Genomic DNA, 26,660 nt, shown 5'->3' on the forward strand with positions numbered 1-26,660 from the left:
ATTTCTGTTGATTTTCCGAATTGACTTTCTGTTGAGTTTCTGATGACATATGATGTGTCTATGCTGTTTCACTTCTAATGAGTTTCTGATGACACTCAACTGGCCACCGGGTTCTTTACATTGAAATGACACTTATTCATGAATGTCTACAGTGAGGGGTGTCATGACTGTGTGCACAAGAATTATATGTGGCAACAATTATATGTGGCATATGTTCAATTTATTTCCCTACATAACATGGAGGACAAGCTGTTTTTTACTTGGATCACAGCGGCGCCAAATTTTCCACAGACATAGCCTGAAACAAAAACAAAAGCCGCATGAATGCAGTAAACGGGCTACAGTTTAAGTATAAGAATTCTGTCCGCACAGTTGCATTCTGAAAGAACAAGTCACTAGCCTTACGTACCAATAGTAGCATTGACCCTCACAGGATCTAGCGCGTCCTTTGTTGGCATGTCTTTCCGGGCATTACTGCCTCTACCAAAGAGTGATTTGCCCCAAAGTTCCTCGGGGCTGAAGAGATGTCGAAGAAGGCTCCTTGCGAACTTGGCGGGAGCACCTCCGCAGTGCGCATGGAGACGGTCGAGCACCGCCTTGTCTTCCAGGACGCCCTCCCCAATGTTGACCTGTAAAAGTAAAAAGCAGCCCATATCATGTCACAAGCTTTGCAGCATCATGCAATTATTTTCCTGATTGTCATTACAGACAGAGTGCCTGCTTCCGCAGTGAATATACGAATTAGAAAAAGCGAGGTAATAGGCCATTTGAAAAAGTCCCAGGGAGCAGCGCGCACTCTAGCAGGGCGTGCCGGGAAATGCTATGCAAAACAACAGTGATTTGCTATAGTCTCCGATCTGCGTCGCACTGGTGCATGCGCAGTCGCTGTCGTTTTGCACAGCATTTCCCGCCATGCGCGCTGCTCCCTGGAACTTTTGCAAATGGTCTATTAAAGAGGGAAGAAAAAGGGGGTGAGGTCAGCTGGCGATCATGGAAAAAACAGACAGTTCAGTGAGGGGCAATCCTCCGTTAGTTGGTCAAAACAGATAATCTTCTAAACCTAGAGAAGATAGGAAATAAATGACACCATGGGCAAGCACTCTGCTCTGCATTAACGTACTCATCAGTCTAAAAAAGGGCCATTGATCAAAACTGCAGGGTGCTCAGTAGGTATATAGAGTAGTGTTGAGAAACTAGATGGCCCATTCCGTTCCGAACATGCTAATTCCATTTTTTTTTAATTCCTCGGAGTGAAGAGCTACAGTCCGTTCCCATTCATGGAATGGCTTGGTAGCGACCAATCCTCCCCTTCAATTCCTGCGGGTGGCGTCATACTGAACACAAAGCAATGTGTAGAGAAGTTCCTAACATCCGAACCATACTAAAATTGTGCAAAGTAAAGTTTTGGAATATTTAATGCAAAGTATTGAATTAGAACAGCAGCTCTCTTGCTGGTCAGAGTCACGACTTCACAGTGTCAGCCAAGCAATTCCATTCACACTCCATCCCAGTGAAATAGTGGAATCATTCCATTACCACCCCAATAATGATTTTGTTGCTGCCATTCCATCCCCCTTTCCGTTCTGGGTCAAAGAAAAGAGGAATGATTCAGGAATCATTCTAACTCTGGGGGTGGCACCTCCGCAACCGTGGTGTGACAGTGGGGGCTTCTTGATAAAATCGGTCTCGCAAACTTTCTCACATCAAAGGGACAGCACGCCCTGTTACTTTCAAATTGTCACAAGAGCTCGTATTCCCCCATAGTTGAAAGCCATAAAACTTTAGTTGACACGTACGCAGTGTCTCTCCGTGGGAATGGTGACACTTGCTTCCACTTCGGCAATGTTGTTTTTCCCTAAAGGCGGCTTCGTGTAGGAAGTATAACTGTACCCTAACGGAAGCGGTGGAAGCAATTACAGTGTTCCTGGAATGCAGTGTCGGACGCACATGTGGATTTGGTTTGGCATGTGTGACTGGCCTGGACTGTGACATGGCGCAGGAAAGGTTATATAAACCATGAATGATGTCGAGAGAGGGGGAGAGTTGTAATGTCATTTGTGCAAAAGAAATGATAGGGGTTACAAAGCTCTGATGATGAGTGCCATAAAGTGTGCTAGTAGAGGCAGGGTTGGTATGGATGGGGTGTCAGCGGTACAGAGCTGCGTTGTAGAGTACCCGTTGCGACATAAGGACGGATCGTTAGAAGTTGCAAGCGCTGCACCGCTAAGCACAGTAGAGTACCCGTAGCGGCACGATTCGGGCGGAAGAAATGCCATAGGTCACTGTCTTTACTGTTGTGAAATGGGAAACTGAAACGAGGGTTGTCACACTGGTATGGCGTGCTTGTGTGCCACAGATGAAGTTGTTGGGGGCAAGCTCATTTTCAGAAAATTGTGTCTTTTGGGCAGGTATCAGTTAGTTATCCAAAAATGGAAGAAAAGGGTATACCTGTTCTGCCGCCACATCTTTTGCATTGTCAAGCCTAGAAGTTATTTTCTTTAGCCGTTTCACCATCTGGTATGAATCTGGAAGAGGAGAGAGCAAGTTCAGAGCTGCGGGAGCAGTACTATGTCGACGACCGTGTGTATGTAGGGCTGTCGGATATCTAGAGTTTGTGACAGAGTGATCCCCTATTGGTGGTAGAAGAACTAAAACCATACAGGCATTGTTCCCAGGTCAAAAAAACACTTTTCATTCATCATGTCCATCAGGTGATCATCGCTCCAAAAAGACGAAAATGTGCGGCTTTCCTCAGACAATATTGGTGGTCTAATTCCTGACATCACCAATGGTAGATCGCTCTGCCACGAGCTGAGATTCCAAACAGTGTGGGGAAAAAGAGGACGAAGAAGTTGGGAGGTTGGAGGACGACGAGGAAGTTAGAGACAGGTGGTAAAAAAGGAGGACGACGATGGGTTTTGGGGGCAGTGTGGACGTGGAAGCACACGGTAACGGACCTCAACGCAGTGTGGACGTGGAAGCACACGGTAACGGACCTCGAGACAGTGGACCTGGAAGCGCGCAGGAACAGACTGTAACATGTGAGTCATTAAAGCAGCGGTTGTTAAGTATATCCTGTAGTTGCATTTGTGCCTCGCTTTCCACGGGAGTCGAATGAACGGGCTTTGCCCCCGAGAGTGGGAATAGGCTCCCACAAATGGCACCCAACGGGGGGCCCGAACGCACGATCCCGAGATTAAGAGTCTCGTGCTCTACCGACTGAGCTAGCCGGACCCCGAGACCCCGACGGAGAGGAGACCGATCATCAGCCGTCTCCTCCCCAGGACCTGGACCAGGATTTCGCTTCCGGACCAGCTCCCAGTGGCTACAGTTTGCGTCCCCGCAGGCGGCGCACGTACCTGCCACTATCCTAGTCGCTAAATCCTAGTGCTCTTGTATAGTTGGTCTTTCTTAGTGTGATTTCTGTTTCGCAGTCTTCAGCTATAATCTTCTGGGGGAGAGCCTTTTCAGGTTCTCACGGTTTGAAATTGCTTTCTCACCGGATTCCCCTTTTTTTCCCTGGCAGACTACATGCCTCCCCGTACGAGACAACGCGGCGCCCGGGATCATGCGGACCACCGGCACGATCTCGTTCGGCGTCACGACCTGCTCTTCGCTCAGTGGCCACCTGGACGGTGGTGGCGGAAGACCGCCCTGTTGGATGGGTGGCTCGCTCCAGATGGTCGTCGCAGCCACGCCCCCTCCGGGGTGAAGACCCTGCTTCGGTACCCACACCTTTTTTGGGACTGACGTTGTCCGACCGTCACCCCCGCGATCCACCGATTCCCCTGTCCGAGGAGGAACAAAGACTGCTGTGCCCTATGTGCAACGTCCCAGAAATACACAGGGCGACTCATCGTCGAGGTCTGCTACACAGGACCAGGGTCGACGCCGCCCGTACCGCCGGAGACTTATCAGCAGCGCTAGCGACCCTGCGACGCCTACGCCCCGAACTGCTGCGGGAGGCTTCTCAGCGGGCAGATCCCCCGGAAGACGTCATAATTGACATGTTGGAAGATTTTTGAACTATTGTTTGTTCGTTCGTGAACTTTTGAATTTTGAGTGTTCGTGGTAGTTACCACAAGGGGGGGGGGAGTGTGGGGAAAAAGAGGACGAAGAAGTTGGGAGGTTGGAGGACGACGAGGAAGTTAGACAGGTGGTAAAAAGGGAGGACGACGAAGGGTTTTGGGGGCAGTGTGGACGTGGAAGCACACGGTAACGGACCTCAACGCAGTGTGGACGTGGAAGCACACGGTAACGGACCTCGAGACGGTGGACCTGGAAGCGCGCAGGAACAGACTGTAACATGTGAGTCATTAAAGCAGCGGTTGTTAAGTATATCTTGTAGTTGCATTTGTGCCTCGCTTTCCACGGGAGTCGAATGAACGGGCTTTGCGCCCGAGAGTGGGAATAGGCTCCCACAAAAGTCATAACAAACAGTACATATGTTTTCAGTTCAAGCAACTGAAAAACATAACAAAGTATTATGTGAAAAACACCAACTTACTATAGTTGTTTTCAGCATCTCCCAGCTGCTTCTGCAGTTCCTTCACTTCAAATTCCAACTCTGCCACCCTTCTGGCCGATCCGCAGCCGCATTCATATGCGCCCTACACAAAGGAACTATCAGTCGTTTGCCACGCATTGCTGTACGCCTGAGCGTGCATGGTCTACCGGTGTCAACATGGGCACGAAACAAAATGAGAATGCACAAACCACGCTGTTCGCATTGTCCTTGTTGCATTCTCAAAATGCGCCAACTTACCGGGTGTTTTTCAGTACGCAGTTCATCGACGGGTTCTCCCTCGCCTCTGCGATGTTGTGGACCAGACTTCGCAAGTTTGGTCTGGCGCCGCTCCATGGCCCGTTCTGTTCCTGCAATGCAGTCCGAACATAAATCATACACATGTCCTGCTTTTGGATGTAGTCCCTTGTCGGACCACTTTTTAAAAACTGGGATAAGCACAAAGAAACAAATGACGGGGGATCGCGGACCAGACCCCTGGGCCATAGTAAACGCAAGACCTAACCTTCTCTAACCTAACCCCTAACCTTCTAATCCAACCCTTCTTTACCTTTCACAAGATGGCCTCACAAGTTAGGCTTAACAACGCCATGTATCTTCTGTAGCAGAAATGCATCGAATGGTGTTTCACAAATTCACAAAATGTTTCTACAGCACAGAATTTTATAATCCTTACATTCTTCGATTTCGTATGTGACAGACTTTCACTTCCAAACAATATCCAACTTTTAAATACTTCCGTTGTCCGTAAACCTCAGTGGTCCAGATAAGGAACTACACCCCTGCTTTTGAGTAAACTTGAGATGAAGCAGATACACGTGGCTTTCCAACATACCGAAATCCAAAAGCTTTGCCGGAGCAGGCGCTTCGCCGGCCTTCCAGTTGACAATGATTACTCCGTTTCGTAGTTCTCCGATGGCTCCTTCTTCGTTTAAAAGCCGCAAACCAAGCGCTGTGTCCACGATAGCACGTACAGGATACACATCCCAAGATCTTTCTGTGGTCCACTGGACCAGTACATGAGTCATTCCGAAACGACCTGTCGACTGCACGGTTCAAAAGAAGACAACGCTGCACGCCGGGCTGCGTGTTTCCAAACCCGCTCCTGTACAATAGATCGGCCGCCGCCGCGGCGGCGGCGGCAGAAAACCCTGAACATGGCGGCTGCTGTGCTATGTTGCTATGTTTGCGGTCGGAGCGTGTGAACGGCTGGACGGTTAATGAGTGAAAAGTAAATGATAGATGTGTTTAAGTGTCTTTGGATGACGATAAGGAACGTACAAGTTCTCCAAACATTTATGTGCCTTGCTTTTGAGAACGTGACACCATGGATAGTCAACGTTTGCAGTGAAAGTGACGATGTGCTGCTGCTTCGTGTCTCTAGTTTGTGATGACATGGATGCCCATTGTCGTTTAAATTATTGTGAGAAACAAAGCGCGAAAACTGAAAAACCAAATATAAGCTAAAGCTTTGTTGTGTGTCACCTTCGATGGAGTGTATCAATATGAAAAATAACACTTTCCAATCCCGTCGTAACGTCATTTACTACGATTCTTCATAGCGACCACTCTCTCTGAAGCTGTTTACGAGGAACATTGGAATTAAGACATTAAAGAAATAAACCGTCGTCGAATTATGACATTTGTCATGGCGCATCTTCAAAAACAGGCAAGACTTACTGTATGTACTGAAGTCTGCACAAAAGATAACACTTCTGTGTGTATGGACACCTGTGCGTCCTAACTTTTCGGGTTCGGGGAGATGTGTGATTCGGGTTGTATTTTCCAACTTCTAATTCGCTGTGAAATGGAGTCCTGTTAATACATTCAGATGATATCCTTTTCTTTCTGCTTAGACTTCTTTGCTGATACTTCTTGGCCTCTTTCATGTTGACATAAAAATCATGTCCACCAGTTATAAGTAGAGACACTTCACTATCTTTACGTAACTGATAGTTTTGACAACCGTACAGTGTACTACAACAAAGAATCTACTGAACTTTTCTCCTGATCAGTGTTTTTATTCAGTACTCCTGACTACAAGCAGGTAATTGTGACAACGAACAGGAGAAATAGCAAGCATAATATGCACAAACATTGGTATGTTCAAATACAGCAAGTGTACCAAATAGCAACAAAATAAAACAATGAAAGTATACAGCAAAGACAAAAACCATTGAAAGAGGTAACATTTCCTCGAGTTTGTGGAACACACCATACGAAGAGGACAACACAAGACTATAGGTACATATCATGATCATTATGAAGCATGCTGCGTTACTCGCCTCACAGTGAGGAATGCCATTCACAGTTTTTGTTGTTTGGAGAGATATGTTCATTGTTTTCTTTAATCAATTCATTATTGTGAAGTTAGATAAGACTATACTTGATTTTCTGTCTTAGCACAAGCCCCCACTGCACATTCCACAAGGAATATTCAAAGCTAAATTTAATGGCCATCTGTGATGTTAACTACAGTCTGTCAATTAGATTTTCATCTTGTATCTCATGTGTCAGATCAAATGCCATGATCATGTGTCAATTTCCGATCTGCCTGTATATCTTCGCAGCGTGATTTCCACTGCACACTCCACAGTTAGCCCTTTGTCACTCGCCATGTGAACCTGCATGCTCCTTTGCATGCGTTTCACGTAAATTAATTCTGCTGAGCTTCCCTCTTGATTTTCCTTCTGATATCCCACTCTCAATAGCAATGAATTCATCAAACAGTGAGGAGTGCCTGCGTTTAGTGCATTACGTCATGCTGTACTTTGTCTCGCTGGTTGTTTTGGTCAAATTATCAGCATCCTTCTGCTGTCAGTTCTGAATCATGTAGGAAATAAAATACAAGACGGGGATTTGCTGGGATTTTCTTCTTGCGGAAATGTTGTGGCTCAAAAGGAGCTTAGAACTTACCCCAAGTTACTTTGACAAAATAACCTAAAAAAGGAACAAGTTCTTCAAGAAGTTACCAGAACTCAAAATCGACGTATTAGGTTTTAAAGTATACAGGGGGACCCGCAATGTAGTCAGCTTCTCGTCAGCTCTCTGAATAAAGAAAGGTAGCTTTACAGTAATGAGTTACACCCAACACTGATCCTTGTTGTTATTATTAGAGCATGAATCAATGTGCACTAAACACTGCCAAAATACGCATGCAACTATGCAATGAAAATCTTGGAAATATGCAGTAAAAATCCTTAATATGTGCTCTGTTTTGCATTGTTTGTGGTACAAAAGTAATGCACCAAAATCCTATTTTTTTTAAAGAAAAGTGAGTATTTTGTTAGGGATAATAAGGTAAAATAAAGCCACATTCGTTCTGCAGAACACAGCAACGAATACTTGCGCCACAGGTATAAATCATGGAGCTAAGGTGTTTGTGATTGATAAACTAGCATAAAGCAGTTACGCAAAAGTTCAGTAGATAAACGCAGTCTAGGTACTGGACGAAACCCCTGACGAAACAAGCTTGAGTATGAGCAAAAAGAACATACGTGTATGTTCGTACGTGTATGTCACATGACATACGTGTATGTAAATCCCTGCTCAGGTTATTATCCAGGAAATAAGTGATACAGTGGGCAAACAAACCTCTAGGTCTACATGTTTACTGGTCAAGGCCGTAGGGGGAGGGGGCGTATCTTTATTAAGAAAATAGATACGAAAAGTTAGCCAGGCAAAGAGACGGCTTGCTATTCCAAAAAGAAAAAAAAACTGAAAAGAAAAAGAAGGAAAAGGTAAAAAAGAAAGAATGAAAGAGACACGAGAACAACGGCACATGCAGTTCACGAGTCCTGAGATTCTGAGAAAACCGAGCAGAGCGGCAGTGACAATCCACTTGTTGGGGTGCAAGACAAGGCCAAGGAGAGCAGGCAACGAAAAGTCATCTGGAGTGATTGCAACGAAGGGTGTTCCTATGGTGAAAGTGTTGCTGACAATGTAGTCATAGTCAATGTGTAAGTGGTAGTTTCGGCCCGGAACTGCAGAGCACATATGGCGCACCGACAGCGAATATGTAGACGGCGTAGGGGTTAAATAAAAAAAAAAAATCCAGTACCGGTGTTCACACTCACTTAACCTCATCTTGATCATACTCAAACCATCATGTCGCTACTTCCTTACCTCACGTACATGTATGCATGTAAATTGAGGTTTAAGTGCCACAGGGTGCTGTGTTTGCAATTCCAAGAGCACTGCAGCCCTGTAAAAAACAGCATGCGCTACCGTGCTACGAAAAAAATGCATAACTCATTCATGTCAGATGAGTAATCTGTCATCTTTGACTTCGTCACTTCACCATGTTTCCTAACGTATGCCAGCTTCCACAATCTAAAGTGGTGACAGACTGATATTGTAATGTTGCACAGCTGTGTCCTTTCCATAAAATCACTATATGTTGCAGAGTGAATTACTTGCTTGGTCTACATGCATATCATAGTAACTGAAGTTGTTGTGTTCGTAACTGAACATTTGTTTTGATACTGAAGCCTTATTGCACACACCCTCCAACGCTTGAACAGCTTTCCGCCTATCTTGCCACTACAGTATATTTTTATTAGCTCAGTCTGATGGCAGAACACAGGACATTAATGATGGTAGTATCACATGACTAGAGATACGGCTTTGGTTTTATTCGATAAGCTCTGAAAACACTCACCAGTTTTTTTTAAAAGGAAATTTTGTACAAAATATTGAGACTATTCTGATCCACAAGGCCAAACTTCCCATGCCAAAAGTCATGTATTGGCTTGTTGTAAAGGGCCACAAAGGGGGGGTGGGGCATAGGTTTATTGCAAAACAAAACAGAAAAAAAAACACGAAAGAGGGGAAAGATTAGCCACAAAGGGATCGTGATGAGCATTATGGCTTTCAGCCCTTTCAATTGTCCTGCCAGGGAGATTCAGCACATCTAATGAGAGTAGGCCATTGTTGCACGAGCAAGCGTGAAATAAAAGGATGTCCAGTGTCCGATGCCAATATTAGGCATTTACCAAATTGAGATAATCAAATAGAAGTACAGGTCGCATATTATCAACACTGACTTCTAACTTGTATGGTACATACTTCACTTCAGTATAACTGGGTATTTTACATAATGTGCTGCCAACGCGCAGTGTCAATGTGCAAACAAAAAAGTTGCACGCTGCATTATAAGTGTGGTGCACACACTCATTTTGTTGTTTAATATTTGCTTCTGATTTATATGAACTTCAACAATTGTGACCATTTGCCCCGCTTCATGGAACCTCTGAACAAGTGGATTTTCTAATGTCAGCCACTGCCATGTAACCCCATGTAATTATTGTGTTTTGTGTATCAGGGCACTAAAGGTAACCTGCAGGCTGTTCGAAACGTATCCGTACACACTTAACTGTTGTGTTTACGTCACCACGGTACAGGCTTCAGTACGTGCACTACGTCTTGCTGTTTTTGCAGGTACGCCATGCCCACGTCATAATTCAACGACGGTTTATTTCCTTAATAATTGAATTCTAACGTTCCTCATCAACAACTCCACAGAGACTGGTCACTATGAATAACTGCAGTAAAGAACGTTACGACGCCATTGACAAGGGTTATTTCTCTTACTGCTACACAGTCCATCGAAGGTGCTCAAACACAACAAAGCTTTAACCTAAATTCGGTTTTTCACTGTTCGCGCTATGTTTCTCAAAATAATTTGAACGACAATGGGCATTCATGCCATCGCAAACCGGATACACGAAGCAGCAGCACGTCGTCACTTTCACTGAAAACGTTGACTATCCGTGGTCCCACGTTCTCAAAAGCAAGGCACATAAATGCCCGAAGGACTTGTGCATTGATTAACGTCATCCAAAGACACCTAAACACATCTATCATTTACTTCTCACTCATTAGCTGTCCAGTAACACGCTCCTAACCACGAAACACAAATATAGCGGCCGCCATGACATTTTCTGCCGCCGCCGGAATACGCAGTATACCGGCGCCGGCGCGCTATCTGGAGGCGGCGGCGGCGATCTGTTGTACAGGAGTACAGGAGCGGGTTTGGAAATACGCCGCCGGGCTTGGCTTGACTGGGAAGAAGCCTTGTTGCTTATTCAATGCACGAGTGCAGCGCCACACTAAGTAATTAAATTTACTACATAATAATGATAATAAATTAGTTTCTATCATCAAAAAGACCAGTTATTTTTCAAATTTCCGTAATTTGTAATATTTCCGTGCATAATTTTACGGTAAATGACTTATGAACGTTGCATGTCTCTTGTGCACTTGTGCACTGTGTGTTTGCGTATGTTTTTTTTTTCTTTTACATTGCCGTTTTTACATTGAACGTTATAGTTTTTCGCCACACGCGAATTGTTAACCGATTAGGGTCACTATTGATGCCACATTCCAATTCCACGCTCAACAGCTCAAGTCCCGCTCCCACCGTCGCCACCTGTCATCCGCACCATCATCCGCTTCGTTATCGAATTCGTGCTTCGTGCATTGCGCATTTCTGTCAGATTCTCAATCGAATTCATCGTCGGACTGTTTTTTTCTCCCGCTCCATGGAAGACACGCCGCCAATTCAAGATTGGCCATGCTTTTTGGCACATAATGCAGTATAAGCATCGCCTGCCGTTGCTTATTCTCGGCAACTGATGTTGTGCAGCGGAGATGGAGCGTAAGAGGAATTACAACGCATATCTTTGGGATCCTACATGTGACGTGCCTATCCGTACCAAGCATCGCCTTAAAGAAAGGGCGGCTTCTGACGACCGTCGGCCCTCTCCAGCACAGAGCAACGCATACTGTAACCCGGGAGATGTAGCGCACGCATCAAATTCGGTGTCAGGACACCCAGTACTGATGCATGTTGAACAGGTGGAGATTGAAAGTGCTAGCCGACATGATGCCGACAGTTCGGGCTCTGAAGTAGATGAACTGGAGGAAGAGTCCGGTTGGCCGCTTGGTTGTGGTTTGGACAGCCCAGTGAACTCTGATTCTGCAAGTAACTGTTCAGACGATTCTTCCATTGATGACTACACCGAGGACGCTACTCAGAATGACAATGACAGTCGCTTGGTAAGGGTTTTTCCTACTAATTTTGAACACCCATAAAAAAGCTGCAGCGCATGTGCATACCGACACCTGACTTTCCAAAACTTTCAATTACGTGCTTGTTAGGCATGCTTTACATTGACTGTTGTAATATGCCCTGTGTGTTATGCGTTGTAATAGATGGAGGACATCATTTATATGTGCTTTTCTTGCATGAACAGGTGCAGTCACTCTACCCGGGATCGAAGTTGACAAGGGCAGAAAGCATGCTTCTTATCATGGGCCACAGCCTGCGGCATGATGACTCCAAAGAAGCTACCGAGAGTTTACTGAAACTGCTGAACGCACATCTGCCTGAGGGAACGGAGTTCCCAATGTCAAAGTACAATTTTTTCAAGTATTTTGCAACCAATGAATGTAAAAAACGCAAACATTTCTACTGTAGCGGCTGCTACTCTTACATTGGAATACTAGACGAAGTGAGCAATGTAACATGTAAAAAGTGTAAGACCGAACTTGATGTGAGTAGTGTCGTTAAGGCGTCATCCTATTTTTTTACTCTGGGCTTGGCTGCACAGATTGCCGAAACTCTTAAAACAACAAGGCTCATTCCCAAACCATCAGTAGCGTCCTATGACATGAGTGACATTACTGATAGTCTTGGCTACAGAAAGCTTCCTATGGGGCCAGATGACATCAGTCTGACATTCAACACTGATGGCGTTGCACGTTTTGAAAGCAGCAGTCTTGGGATCTGGCCTATTCTAGTGCAGTTCAACGAGCTGCCATATAAAGAGAGGGTGCAGAAGCTCCTCCTGGCTGGGCTGTGGTTTGGGCCCAAAAAGCCCAACATGAATACTTTTCTTCCGCTATTTGTTCAAGTCATGAATACACTATCTGTCAGTGGTGTAGTGTGGGAAGATGGCCGTGGTCATGAAAAGAAGATGAAAGTTTTTCCAGGGCCATGTACTGTAGATAGCGTAGCAAGATGCGAGCTAATGGGAATGACTCAATTTAATGGGAAATATGGTTGCAGTTGGTGCGAGGCCCCAGGGGAGGTTGTAGCAAAAGGCAATGGCCACTGCAGAGTTTATCCCGTGCTCACATCTCTCCACAAACAACGCACACATGAGACATTTATGAAGCATGCTCACAAAGCCAGAACAAAAGAGCGAAATGTAAGCTGTGGAGTGAAAGAAACAAGTGTCCTAACATTCCTAGCTTACATCACATTTTGTTCTGGCTTTGTTGTGGATTATATGCATGCTGTCTGTTCTGGTTTCGTGAAAGCCACAACACTTCTTTGGTTGACATCAAAAAGGAGTCGTGGCTTTCACCTTCGTCATAACCTTGCTGAAGCGGATCAGAAACTGATGAGTCTACAGCCTGTGTGGGAATTGTCCAGACTGCCAAGGTCATTGAAGGATGTAAAGTACTGGAAGTCGGCAGAGTGGCGCAATTGGCTGCTCTTCTACTCTCCAGTAGTGTTACCAGGTTACATCCCTGTGCAGCACTACAAACACTGGCTGTCATTTGTTGAAATGATGCACTACTTGTTGGGCACATCCATCAGTTTTGAAATGTTGAACGTGATCAAGCTGGAGATGTCGAAGTTTGTAAAGGGGTATGAAGAATTGTACGGTAAAAAGAACATGAGCTATAACTCTCACTTGCTCCTTTATCTCGTTGACATGGTAAGAGAGTGGGGTCCACTGTGGGCATACTCCATGTTCCTCTTCGAGGACATGAATGGAAAACTTTGCAAAATGGTGAACGGGACAAGATATCCCGAAAGACAAATTGTGGACAAATTTTGCCTGATCCAAATGATTCCCAGACTTTGGCAACAATCAATGTGTAAGGACAAAAGCATCCAAGAAATGTTTACCACTTTGTGTAAGGGGTACAATTTGCGGATGAAGCACCTGCGAAATGGCAGCCTTACACTATATGGAAAAGGTATCTGCAGGGTTGATGGCACACACTACAAGAAAATGTCTTTTGGTGTGTTTACCATATGTACTGCAACACTGGACAGATCACGGAGGGTGAACTCTTTCATTTTAGTAGGGGACATCTTTGGTCGCGTACAGAACATAGTTGCCAAATGTTCGTTGGCACATTCAACACGTACATGTACCAGGGAGGTCGTTCTCTCCGTTGAAGTATACAAGGTGTGCCGCAGTGTATTTAACACCATTTGCAGCAGCCCTTCCCTTCATTTTGTTGAAGTTAAGAGTACTGGAGAACACAGACACTTTGGAATAACAGGGATAACTAAGTGTCTTGCATTGGTTTCGAGTAGCTCCACATTTTTGTGTGCTCTGGGAGAAACGCATGTTCTGGAGGCCAATTGAACCACTGTATGCAATAAGGGGATTTTTTAGTATTTTGTGCAATGACATCTACATACCACAATGTACCGGTAAAAGAAAATTTAGACCGTATTGCGATTTATTGACTCTCTATAGGAGGGTAAGAAATGGGAAATGCATGCGTGTCAGTGAGATGGACAGCCAGATTAGGCCCCTTTTCTACACACGCATACATATGGTGTAGCTTAAATTTTGCTATGATGCGGAAATGAATTTCGACTTCCACTCAAAGAACATGTTCTTCCTACCTTGCGTGAAAGTCTCGCAAGTGACAGTGTGAGCAGTGCTACTGAGCGTTGTAATAGGGAAAACGTGTGCGCTATATGCTAATACGTCGTATTTTTCTGGCATTACGAAACATTATTTTTAAGACTGTGCTCGTTTAGCAGCACGATAATCACAATCTAGGCTGCTTTACTGTACAATGGTAACTTCGCCTGTCCTGGCGTCACCATGAAAGTCGCATTCCTGAAAACTTTTTTTTCCTGCACGAAAACCATGTGCGTGCGGTGTCATGCTCCAGGGTTTTGTTCAATTTCTGCTGTCACACACCGAGAAATGATGCTAACAGGACATGCATGTAGAGGAAACACATGTATTTATGTTACACGTTGTGCTTTTGCTTTATTCGAGGAAACTGATCTGCAATTACTTTACCAAATATTCGCATGCAGCTTTCTCGTTTGGGGATTTTTCGACTTATCCCCTTATTGCATACAGAGGCTCAATTGGCGTTGTATCATAATTCTACTGACTTAGTGAGGTTGTACCAGAATTTGAAAGGAACAGAAGGAATTCTGCAATATAAATGCCGTAATATGATTATCTGTTTGTAAATATGCATGCACATGATTGAAATACCAAATGTTGCTGGTTTGTTTTTATTGCTATGCTTAAAGTGAGTGTTTCTACAATGGCTTTGTTATGTTTGTGTAGTGTGAAAGTGAAATATAATAAATGTAGTTATTTTGTCTGAACATAAACATATTTTTGTGTCAGTGTATACTTTATCATTCCAAAGGTGCATGCTGCTTTTATTTTGAATATCTAAATATATTCTCTAATATATAAAAAATATATGTATAATAAAAATAATGCTACTAATCTTATATTTTATTATCTGAAATATTTATATATGAAAGTAATAATATAAATCTCAGCACAACCATAACCTAATGTGTTTTCACATTTAAAATTCAACAAGAAAGCTATGGAGCACTCTCAATAGAAAACTTGATGTCAAATGTCTTGTACATTGATGTTGAGACTGTAATGTGAAAACTCATTACATGTTGTATTTCTGTTGAGTTTCTGATGACTCATTAGGAACACATCAAGGTGTAAACAGAAATTCAATTTCTATTTTTATAAGGGTACGTTCTCCAATGAATCCCGGACCTCCTACTAGTGGTTCTACTTCAACTGCAAAGCAGCCACTGAAGAGCAGAGGCAACTTTGGTTAGCAGCTGAAGCTAAACCAAAGCGTCAGAAGTGTGCTGCTAAGAGTGAAGACCAGAAGAAGCAGCGCTTAGCAGGAAGAGCTGAAGCTATACACCTCGAAAGCGTGACCAGAAGCTGAAGTTAATGACTTCTGGTCCCCTAATATGAAGGTTGTACTTCAAGAAAGAACAAAGAAGTAGGAACAAAAAAGAAGTAAGCAGTAAGAAGCAAGAAGAAGTAGTAAGAAGAAACAAATTAACTAAATAAATCGTTCGGTCCCTGTAAAGAAACGTGTCCTGATTTGTCTAGGTAATGTCTACGTATGCATTCTGTATGCACGAAATAGCGGAGAACACAAGTAAGCCAGACACAATAGTTAGTCTCATCTGTCTTGACACAATAGTTAAACTTGGTAGCTAAATTGCCAAAAAGGAAGCCTTTATGCAATCAAACAAGCAGACCAAAAGTTCATCAACGAACCTTTAATGAGCATAACGATGCATAACAAAGTATATAAAAATAGAAGAAACAGAAAAGAAACATGAGAGAAGCAATTAGAAGCAAGACGAACGTCGAACGCTAACGCATTAATTCCATCAATCGCCCTGAAATTTTTCCCCTCACATCGATGTTTCATCACGTCTACCTTATAATTATCTTAAAGGAGCAATGAGATGGCATTTAACATGACTCGAAACCCTCCCTCATCTGTCAAGCTGTCCACCAGGAGTCACCATGCGAAATATTTCCGCTCTGCGATGTACGAGTATTATAGCTGCGCGATGGAATTCACAATAAAATATGGCAGAATTAATGCGAATCATTCGCGCTGTTTCACCAACAGCGATAGCTCTCGGCTACGCCTACTGATCTCTATAGTATAGGCTGGATCGCGCATAGGGTGCTCCACAGCGTGGTCACCGGCCGCCATATTGGTGGGCCCAACGCATTATGTCGTCTGCATTTAGTTCAAGCGGGGCTGCCCGTATTTTTTAAGATTTACTTTAAACTAAAGGGCATGTCATGCCAGTTTGTTGCAGCTTTGAGTACACTTCACACGGACAGAGAAAGAGGGATAAGTTTTTTACAGGTAAGCTCTTTATTTTGAGGAAAAATCTGTTTATTCGTATCGTATGCATCTGGCAACTCGGACTTGTTTGCATTGCTACTTCGCTGGTGCCATTGCATACTAAGAAAGTATCTGTGGCTGCTCCTACAAATCTCAAGACCATGTATTTTCTATAAACAATGCGCTTGTGCTTGCAGGTTCCCCTCACAGTCACTCAGCTGCGCCGAAGAACCGGATGCAGAACCTGTGCCAATATGCCAATTTGTTCCACTGTTCTTTTAATCTGTGAGGTACGGTGGAAGTAAATAAACTGCTGTGTTAACCTCGTATTAGCAGTCGCTCCTACAGCGTGTGTGATAAGTCATGTGTGCATGCTCTTCGTGCGCAGCGCTTCGGATTTCTGTAATGAAATACGCTGACAGCTGAACAACTGCAAAGCACTCGTGACAATAATGTTATTTTAAGCTGAGGAATGGGGAGTTTCATCGCCAGGGTCCATACTCCACACCGTTGCTGGTGGTGATGTGGCGAATAAAATAATGATCCCCTTCAGAATAAGGATCGAGGTTGTGTGTTTTGCAATACACACAGAGACACTCGTGGAACATAATACGATAACGGAAAAAGTCAAACGAGAACCATACAACAACAAACCACACAATAACGAACGAGAACCGCGGAACACCACACGAAAACCGAGCAGAAACGAAAACAAACAAAAAATATAAAAACGGAAGCACCTCACAATAACAAACAGTGTGAAACCTTTCTGAGCAAAAAGAATTAATTTTATAGGTCGACATTCACCGAATTCACCTTCATGCGTATGCTCCCTGTGCACAACACTTAACACACACACACTTCGGAATACAGGCAGCGGAGAAGAAAAAGAAGGCAATTACCGTTAAAAGCTACAGGAACACGGCTGAAGCACGTTTGGAATACATCAGCACACTGATTTCTAAGAAAGATGCGTGCTAATCAGCATTGAGGAGTGTTAAAAGCGCAATAAATACTCCAAATCAAATCGCTTCCCATTGTTTCCTCTGGGAGCAGCCGGCGCTATTGGGCCCTCCAACATGGCGGCCGGCTGCCGCACCTCTCTCCCACGCGCCCCTCTCCTATGCGCGATCCAGCCTTTATACATAGAGATCAGTGGTTTCGCCTGAGACATTACGGTTTCGTCGCCGAGAGGAAAGAATCCGCGCGTCTGCGCATGCGCTTCGGATGGGTGGAAGCATGGTCGCTTTTCTGGATTGCAAGCGCCGTGGATAACGCTGGGGTTAGGAAAGCGCCATGGGATGGGGCTCTTTTCGTCGCGCACATTATGCGCGGATTCTTTTATGACATGCGTTCTGCTTCTTTTTCATTTCAGCGTTATGATCATTGTTTTTAGGAATGCAATTCCAAAAATTGCTTGGTTAAAGTCACTTCTTTTGTGACGTCATAAGAACTGTGTGTAAAGGAACGGCAGCTACAGGTGGTTGGACAGTACAACCCGGGGTGCAATGTCTCCCCTCGTCCAAACCCAAAACCAAACCCAAAAACTTCCAAAGCTGGCAGGTTGCAGTGTTGCATTTGCACGGTGAAGAACGTGACTCTGCGACCATATGGGGCACACGTCGGGTATTGACGGAAGCGTGTGCGTTAACTAGGAATGTACAGCTCACAGGGATCACACTCGAGGTTAAGTCGTGCGAAGTCGCATGATTGCATGCAGTACACGCTTCGTAGATCTCCCGCCCATGCAGCAGTCTCCGAACTATACAAAAAAAAAAAGAAAAAGGACGCACGAAAGGGTCGACTTGTAAGAATTATATTCCTTGAGTATAAGGAGAATAAAGATGAAGTAAACAAAGAGGAGGAGATTGAAGCAGTGGACGGACTCCTGTGGCCACGAACAAACTAGGCATATTAAGACCTCAGTCCCAGCCAAACCATCAGTCGGCGTCGACCCTTCCAGTCCCTTGGTCTCGTTCCAGGACCCCCTTTCGGCCGATGCTCCCTGCTTCTGCCCACGTCACCGCTTACGAATGGCCAGCCAATGGTAGCCACTTCAGCCTCTTCCTTTCATGCGTCGACAGAGCTTCGTCTTCCTCCGTAGCACCCTTTACAAGAAGCACAAAACAGACACGCACACGGATGAGGAAACACACGAAAAGGTGGCTCAACAACGGCAAAATTCACAACAACCTCACAAATCGGTGAGCAACGTGGCTACTTTGCTTTCTAGCCAATGAGAGACAGTAGCCAGAGCGCATGCGCAGAGCGACGGGTTCTTTCCTCTCCGCAGACGCAACCGACATTACAGCGTGATCCTGGGGCGCCCTCTGTGAGGCGCGGGCGGAAACACTTTACTGGATGCTTCAGACACTTCACTTATACCGCCACTTTTTATCCGAGCGCTGTAAGCAGCCGCGGACGGCCGACGCGATCCTCGCGTGGAGAGAGCGCTAAGCCTTTTTCATTTGTTCTTTCTTCTCAGCTCAGGGAGCTCCGCTTATAGGAACCGTGCAGTAAAGTTGCGGAGCGCAGAAAGAAGGCGCTATGCGGTTGTGTAGCTTCCGCAAACGAACACTCACGAACGTGGAGCAGCCGTGCTTTGTTTGCCAGAATCGTCCACATTTCGTTTGCTTCCGTTATCTGTGTGTGTGTGTGTGTTTTGTCTGAATGTCAGTGAAGTCGGTAGTGATGAAAAGGGTATGCAGGGAGAGACAGCAGAGTTAAAATTCTTCCACTTTGGCGCTACCGCCAGTGTTCGACGCGCCACCTGCAGATGCGCACGTCCCCGATACATGTTTCAGCTGTGCCGCTATACGTCAGGGATCGTCTCAGGGAATCGCGTTACGTCATGACGTCCTCTGGGTCTGCGATACGCTCTTTTCAATAGGAGAGGATTTTAGAAAGGTGTGCAGAACAGAGCCCTCTCGCTCCTACGTCGAATGCGCTCATTGTTCGCACCAGCTCATTCTATTTGTTGCAGAAAACGCTGCAGCGAAGAACAAAAAAAAAGTTGGTCACCTCAGTGCTCCTTTAATGGCACAAGTGTCATGGTATCAAAGAAATGCGAAAAAACTGTCGCCACAACGGCGAAAAGCAGCAGACGAAGAACGAGAAGGCGCGGTTTGGACATGTCACCTCATTGGACAAGAGAACATCGGTCTCGCGATCTGTCGCGAACGCCGCCATACGTCGTGGAGAAAGTTCGGCATGTCGAACTTTTATCGCGTGAGCATTACAGTCCTCGCTATGCAAGAATCGCGACGTGGTCTGTCTGTACGCACGGCGTGGTGCGCATGAGCGGTGAATGGAGAGGGACTACAGCGCGCGTGGAGAGTGCGATGCGTGACGCAGCCAGGGCAGTCCTCCTCATGCACCGCGGATGCGGCTGTAGAATATGTGCCACTGCGCAGACACACCCTTTTGCAAGCCCATTGGCCGATACTGTGCGCGCGCTACGATTGTTCGACAGTGTCTTGAAATCGCGATTTGTGCGCGCGTATGTGCGCGCAGGGTCTCGGTCGTTTCAGCATAGTTTCGAAATAGCACGGCCGGCACAGCGTCCTCCTGTGTTCCGTGTTTTGGTGGTGTCAATCGACAGAACAGTTTGTTAGCGGCTTTATTCGTGCGTCAATGTGATTCTACGCGTGTTGTGCTGTTTCTGGACGCAACTATTATCCCGCGAACAGTCTATCAACTGCGGAACTGTAGAATGCTTCATGAGGTGGAGAGGTTGGAGCGTGAAGAACACGTTCGGGCGCCGTCGGATTTCGAGGACTGACAACAAAGACAGGATTACGTGCGACACAAGCGCTTTCCGCTTCTCTGTAACGTATAATGCACTGCAAGCAGCGAAAGAAGATGTTGAATGAAAATGAATAGTACGCACTCATGAGAATGGCTCGGTATTAGGAATTGAACGGTGAGTTGGTTTTGCTTCAAGTTCGAATTTGGTTAGAGGGTGTCAGCAACGCAGTGGACTTCGTATTCACACTGCACTAATGTTTCAGGTTTTTGCATCAGTGCTTTGTGGCAAATACGTGTTTCTTTTAGCCAAAGGTCGCTTCAGTTCGTTAGTTATTTGGAACACCGGACAACGGCGGCGGGCGTGAAATCCAGTAGAAGTCTATGGTAGCCAGAACGGCCAGAACAAGGCGAAAGGACAGCCAAACGCTAAGGCTCCTGATTAGCCCACTGCTATGCAGAATGTGTACAATGTCGCAATTTCATTGGTCATGTGTCCAGTGTTGTGTGAATTATCTCAAACCATGGACTTTATGGGGAGCTGTTGGAAGCTGGCTAAGGCGTCGGCACTCCGCAGTGCAGCTGTGGTGGTCGGCAGGTTCAGACGTGTCTGCGTGGGCGTGCCATGGGTAATGAAAGCTGCGCGAAGGAGCGGGGGTGAAAGAAGACTCCGAGACGGCACCGCCAAGCTGAATCGGAGTAAGCCGGAAAAGCTCCTTGGCTGTGAATGTTGTCTTGCCTTAGCGTTGTGTAGGGTCGTGTGAGGTGTTGTGTAGGGTTTGTGAAGGGTTGTGTAGCGTTGTAAAGGGGAATTCCCAAATGGTTTTTAAGTTTTAATGCTAACGCATTTCCGTCGGATCCACCGATGGATCGATCATGATTTTTTGACTCGGCGTCTCTCCCCTCAGAACGCCGCATATGCGCGTCGACTTCTGCCACCTGCAAGCGACGTCGCGTTGGGCGTCATCAAGTGGAAACTGGGCATTACACTGGCTCGAGCGTTCATGTTACTCTGGTCGCTTCAATCCAACGTGCTTCGCTCTTCGTTCGTTTCTACGCTCGACCCAACCAGCACACCACAATAAGATGCTCGAGAACGACCAGCGGGACTCGCCATTCTAAATCTCCAAATTCTAACGTGAACCCTTTATGGACATATTTGACGGAGATGTGGTCTGTCCTATATTGCTGTGCATTATCTCATATTTGTGAACATGAATGAAGTGCGCATGACTTTTGAACGGATGAATTAGGCTAGCAGAAAATCAACGGATCCAATTTCTAAACAACGTGACATTGACTGAAAAGTAGGGATGAGCCAACGGAATCCGCGAACCTTAGACAGGGATTCGAGATTCGGGAATCCGAATCCCTGTGCCCAAAACTTCGAATCGAATCTTTCGAATCCACCAACCACGTTTGTTTCTTTCTTTTGAAAATTGGCGCCTCCGGACTCCTTCGAAAGCTGAATGACCTGATCCGAATCCCAGTGCCCAAGTCGCAGAATCAAATCTTTCGACTCCACCAACCACGTTTGTTTGTTTCTTTCTAAAATTAGCGCCTCGTGAGTCCGCCTCAGTAGAAGTGTTTTCCCCTGACTTTTTAAACTTTTTTAAAGAAAGGATTCGAAAGATTCGAGATACGTACATTCAATAAATTCTGAATTCGTCCCATCTATACTTAAAACGTAACTAAACATTTCGCTTAAAATTCTTCATTTATCATGCCGCATACAAGAACGTGGCTCACAATATACAAACATGTAATTCCTCCATTTAGGGCAGGCGTATTTAACAAAAAGAAATAAATGCTAATCGAAAAGTAGTATCAATGGTAGTATCCGCGCAACTCTGTCCCCTTGCTTGTTTGGAGAGTAGTTACGTCACCAATCTCTCACGAACGTCTCGCACGTGTAGCAATGCTGTGTTCCACGCACTGCAGATCGGTGGCATTTCGCACTACTACGCTCTTAAAAATGAACTTCACCGTATAGCACGCTCCTAGCTAACCATCATCTCGAATGATATCGCTATCTGCCCTGATTTGTTGAAAACGGGAGGCGTACACCTTTTTTGCGACACTTATGCTGTTCATAATTGTCACAAAAAAAAAAAAAAAACCGTACGCCTCCCGTTCTCAACAAATCAGGGCAGGTAATGATATCATTCGACATGATGGTTGGCCAGGAGCGTGCTATGCGGTGAAGTTCATCTTTAAGAGAGTAGCCAAAGATGAACACTGCTCAGATACGCTCGGGTAGTACGGGTGACAAAGATGCCTAGATGTGCCGGTGATGAGAAGATAACGGAGACTTCGCGGAGCAATGCAGCTCTGAAAACATGGTGCGCACATGAACCGTAATATTGCGGACTTCTGGAACGGCTTGTATCTGCTATATTGGGGGGTTCTGAGCGGAAAAGTTTTTCGAAGTCACCTCATTTTCCTGACACTCTAATTAATTAATGTATAAGAGTCTGGTATTTTGACTGGTTGATAGGGGCTCTTGGTAGGATGTCGCGGGGCGGGGCATGAATGAGTGCAGTGAATATTGTGTCGGTTCGGAGGCGTGGTTTCCTTTTTTGAGCCAGTAGTATATATACATATATATGTGTTGAGAAATGCTGGCACCCCCGCCAGGGCCGCGCCACCGTCGTGTCTGGGCCGATTTCACTCGCGTATTTTTTCCCGCCCGCGGCGGGCGGCGCGTGTGCGGAGGCTTGTCCTCGCGCTTACCGGTGGGGGCAGTTCTGCGCGTGCGCTTATCATAGCGCATTTTTCAGCCTGGGCAGACTCCTTTCGCCATTTTTCCGCCTGGGCCGACTTCACTCGCAAATTTTTTCCGTTACATCAACTGTGCGGTGGGCGGTTTACATGCAAGTACAGACATGCAAAGGATAGCCATACACAAAAGTACAAGTGAAAATATATTTATTAATGTCAATAGTGCTGGGAATTATATTGTGACTCTGTGAGGGAGAAAAACCCAGCCAAAAAAACCTGAAGCCGAAGAAACACAATACAATACATGTAACAAATAATATACTTATTACAGGTACGATACAATAGCATTGAAGAGGTATCACACATCAAACACAATATTTTTTATTAACGATAATCATACACACAAGTTTTCAATGAATCAGAATTAAAATGAAATAGCACATTTCACCAAAGAAGATATTCTTAATCAACAGGATTACAATAAAACTACAACTTTTATTATAAAAAGTCTGAGACGTGAACACCATCATTGCAACAGTGGTGCTTTAATTACGAGTTCTGATAGATGTAAGTAATGTCGAGCACAATATGGAAGCTAAGTTTAACATTCGAACATGACGCAATTAATCAGTTTCGTATGAAGTGAATAGCGCAGACATAAGGAAAGAATTCGAATCAACACGATCAACAGATAGCATTAATATAGAACCAAACCGATATATCCTCCAACATGTAGGGAAATAATAGCTAAACTATACCATATCAAAACGAGAAATGGACACCACATTTAATCATAGAAGATATTCTTAATCAATATGATTACAATCAAAATTACAAGTTGTATTATAAAAAATCTAATATTCCTATACATGACCACCATCATTGCAGTAGCGGGATTTCAATTACAAGTGCTGATACATGTATGGAATTTATTGTGAACAGCAGAGACACTGGAAGACCATGGGACACGAACGACACGACGACAACAACGACACGAACAGAAGAGGAAATAAAAAATCTATAACAAAAGACACTACATTTAATCAAATAAGATATTCTTAATCGATTACAATCAAAATTACAAGTTTTATTATAACAAGTCTGAGTCGCGATCACTATTAGCGCAACACTAATAATTTCCTCATTTTCATATTTCTTGTTAAGTGTTTTAAGTAATTTCAAGCGCAATATACGGTATCTAAGTTGCATCTATTTTGTTCAAACATTACACAACTTTTAATTAATCAAGTTCTTATTAAGTGAATAGCATAGACGTAAGGAAATAATGAGAAACAACACGATCAACAGATAGCATTAATAGAGAGACAAACCTGCGCATCATCCAACCCGTAAACAACGGATTCATTCTAACAGACACTACAAACCTTACTTTGTTTTATGAATCCAACACAGAAAATAGATATGTTCAAAATGAACGTCACCGCATAGCACACTCCTAGCCAACAACCAGCTCTAATGATATCATATCATAAAATCATCCCCGTGACGTAATCTAATCGAACACCATACAATTTTCATTCTAACGAACTCTACAAACCTTATATTGATGGAGGCATCCAACACACGGGCACGGTACAATGTAAGAGGATCTCGGTTTTTCTTCAGAGCCCGGAGACATTATCTCTCTGTCTAAACGACGAAAGCGAAGCAACTGTGCATGCTTTATCACTCAAAGGGTAGTGGATACAGCATTATTCCTTCTTTCAGCAAACAGGACGATCTCAAGTTCAGATAAGATAGTACAAAGACGATATATTTTATTGTACATCTGAAATAGATGTCGGCATTATTCGCGGGGATCACTATCTTTCCACATCCTTTCCTTGAAACGGAAGTCTTTCGTCAAAGTGGGTGACAAGTCGATAAGTTTGTACAGAGGCGATATTTTTGTTGAACATGTAGAGAAAGTCCAAATTATTAAATGACAGAAACAATACTCAATCAAAAACGAGAAACAAATTTAATTACGTCATTTTGTAATATCTTGCAATACAAAGTTCTAATAGATGAACCACACAGAAATATCATATGTGAAATGCAACTCAGAAATACGAGACATTCGTAAATCAGAGATTATTTTTACAATTATCAATCGAGTGAACACCTGAAACAAAGTCAAAACAATAATTAATTCAGACAAATAATTTCTAAGCAAGCAGCGTGAATACACCACAGAATCTGTACAGGAACTTGTTTTTTCAATGAATTAACAGGATCAGCTAGTACATTCCAGCGATAAAGTGAGTGATGAAAGCCGACGACCTTAACACCAACATCAAGTTAGGGAAGGGAGGATTCTAGCGACGTCTCGCACATTGAATCATTCAAAGCACACGTTTTTTCTTACACATCATATCTTTTTGTAAATCAATTTCCATAATCTCACGGCAGGTGGATATTAATAGCATTCTAAAGCAGATAGCATAATAAATTTTGAAACAATAAAATGAGCATAGATATGCTTTTGAATATGTGTAGACGCACACTCGAAAACACAACAGACAATTGCTCTACATTAAAGAGATGGACGGATTTTGTACTCGTTACCATAAGTCATGAGAAGATGTGATAAAAAACAATTCGATTATCACTGCATTTCAATACTTCCTAGACATGGTCGTATTCGGAGATATGGTACAAACTACAGAATTGAAGGTGCAAGAATTTGTATGCCGAATCTACAATCGTTATAAAAATATCTGCACATCAACATCGGAAGGGCCACTGGGATTGATGGCGAGTTTTTGAGGTTTGCTAATGAAGAATTGAAATACACTAGATCAGATGTAATTGTAATTATTGCAACGGGCAATGCGTTCATCAAGAAAGCAGTGAGATCAAATTATCATACGGGGTGTCCCAGAAAACGTGTCATTGAATTATAATAAAAAAACTACACCACCTAGGGTCATGCGGTCAATGGCATTTGTTCTTACTGGGTTTTTGCCACCTCCTCATGTGAATGTCTTGTAACGTAAGTTTAATTATGTAAATTTTTGTGAGCTTAAGTCGGAAATTTGCCTGGTTAAGGTCACTTTTTTACCCCACCAATGTGAAGAGCGTGTCTAACTTAGTCAAATTAATGATAATTGACAGGGATATTCAGGAGCTATCCCATCGGAAAAAATTACCGAACATCATGCTCTACGGAGGTCGCACAGAATAGCGCACGATGAATTTTTCAGCGCAATCTTTGTCAGTCCGACGAAAGGAGGTTGGAAACCCAGCCCTCCCCGACATCGCAGAAAGAGATAAAACAGGCACGGCTTATCACGTTCGACTTTCGCTAGGATAATGCTTTCCCTCTCCCAATTTTAGGAACAGTTACTTTTTCTACTATCACACTGTGGGCGGGCTTCGGAACCTCCTGTCGTCGCACTGAGAGCGATTTCGCTCAAAAAGTCATCGCGCGCTATGGTCCGGTGCTCCGAAAAGCATGATATTCGGCTATTTTTTCCGATGGGATAGCTCGTGAATATCACTGTGAATTATCATGGATTTGAGTGAATTCGGCACGCTCTTCATTGTGGTGGGGTAAAAAAGTGACCTTTACTGGGCAAATTTCCGACTTAAGCTCGCAAAAATTTACATAATTAAACTTACGTTACACGACATTCACATGAGGAGGTGGCAAAAACCCAGTAAGAACAAATGCCATTGACCGCATGACTCTAGGTGGTGTAGTTTTTTTTATTATAATTCAACGACACGTTTTCTGGGACACCCTGTA

The 26,660-nt window shown here is 44.3% G+C and overlaps 1 protein-coding gene across 1 annotated transcript; it reads right to left on the reverse strand.

The window, feature by feature from the left end:
- Window positions 1–204: 204 nt before the first annotated feature.
- Window positions 205–5,601, reverse strand: LOC135390005 (uncharacterized). Its single transcript, XM_064620030.1, has 6 exons — window positions 5,361–5,601; window positions 4,766–4,875; window positions 4,508–4,610; window positions 2,449–2,525; window positions 410–629; window positions 205–298 (listed from the first exon to the last, which is right to left on the reverse strand). Exons 1-6 carry the CDS (start codon window positions 5,551–5,553, stop codon window positions 216–218), a joined length of 786 nt encoding a protein of 261 aa, XP_064476100.1. The 5' UTR covers window positions 5,554–5,601; the 3' UTR covers window positions 205–215.
- Between the last annotated feature and the right edge of the window lie 21,059 nt (window positions 5,602–26,660).

Source organism: Ornithodoros turicata, chromosome 3, assembly GCF_037126465.1.
Source record: "Ornithodoros turicata isolate Travis chromosome 3, ASM3712646v1, whole genome shotgun sequence".
Lineage (NCBI taxonomy): Eukaryota > Metazoa > Arthropoda > Arachnida > Ixodida > Argasidae > Ornithodoros > Ornithodoros turicata.

Excerpts from the sequence above, each read along its gene's own strand:
- LOC135390005 (XM_064620030.1), bottom strand. The coding sequence starts at position 5,553 with ATGACTCATGTACTGGTCCAGTGGACCACAGAAAGATCTTGGGATGTG. Across the intron at positions 630-2,448 it reads AAGATGTGGCGGCAGAACAG|GTCAACATTGGGGAGGGCGT; the intron begins GTATACCCTTTT and ends TTACTTTTACAG. Across the intron at positions 299-409 it reads GAGGGTCAATGCTACTATTG|GCTATGTCTGTGGAAAATTT; the intron begins GTACGTAAGGCT and ends TTTTTGTTTCAG.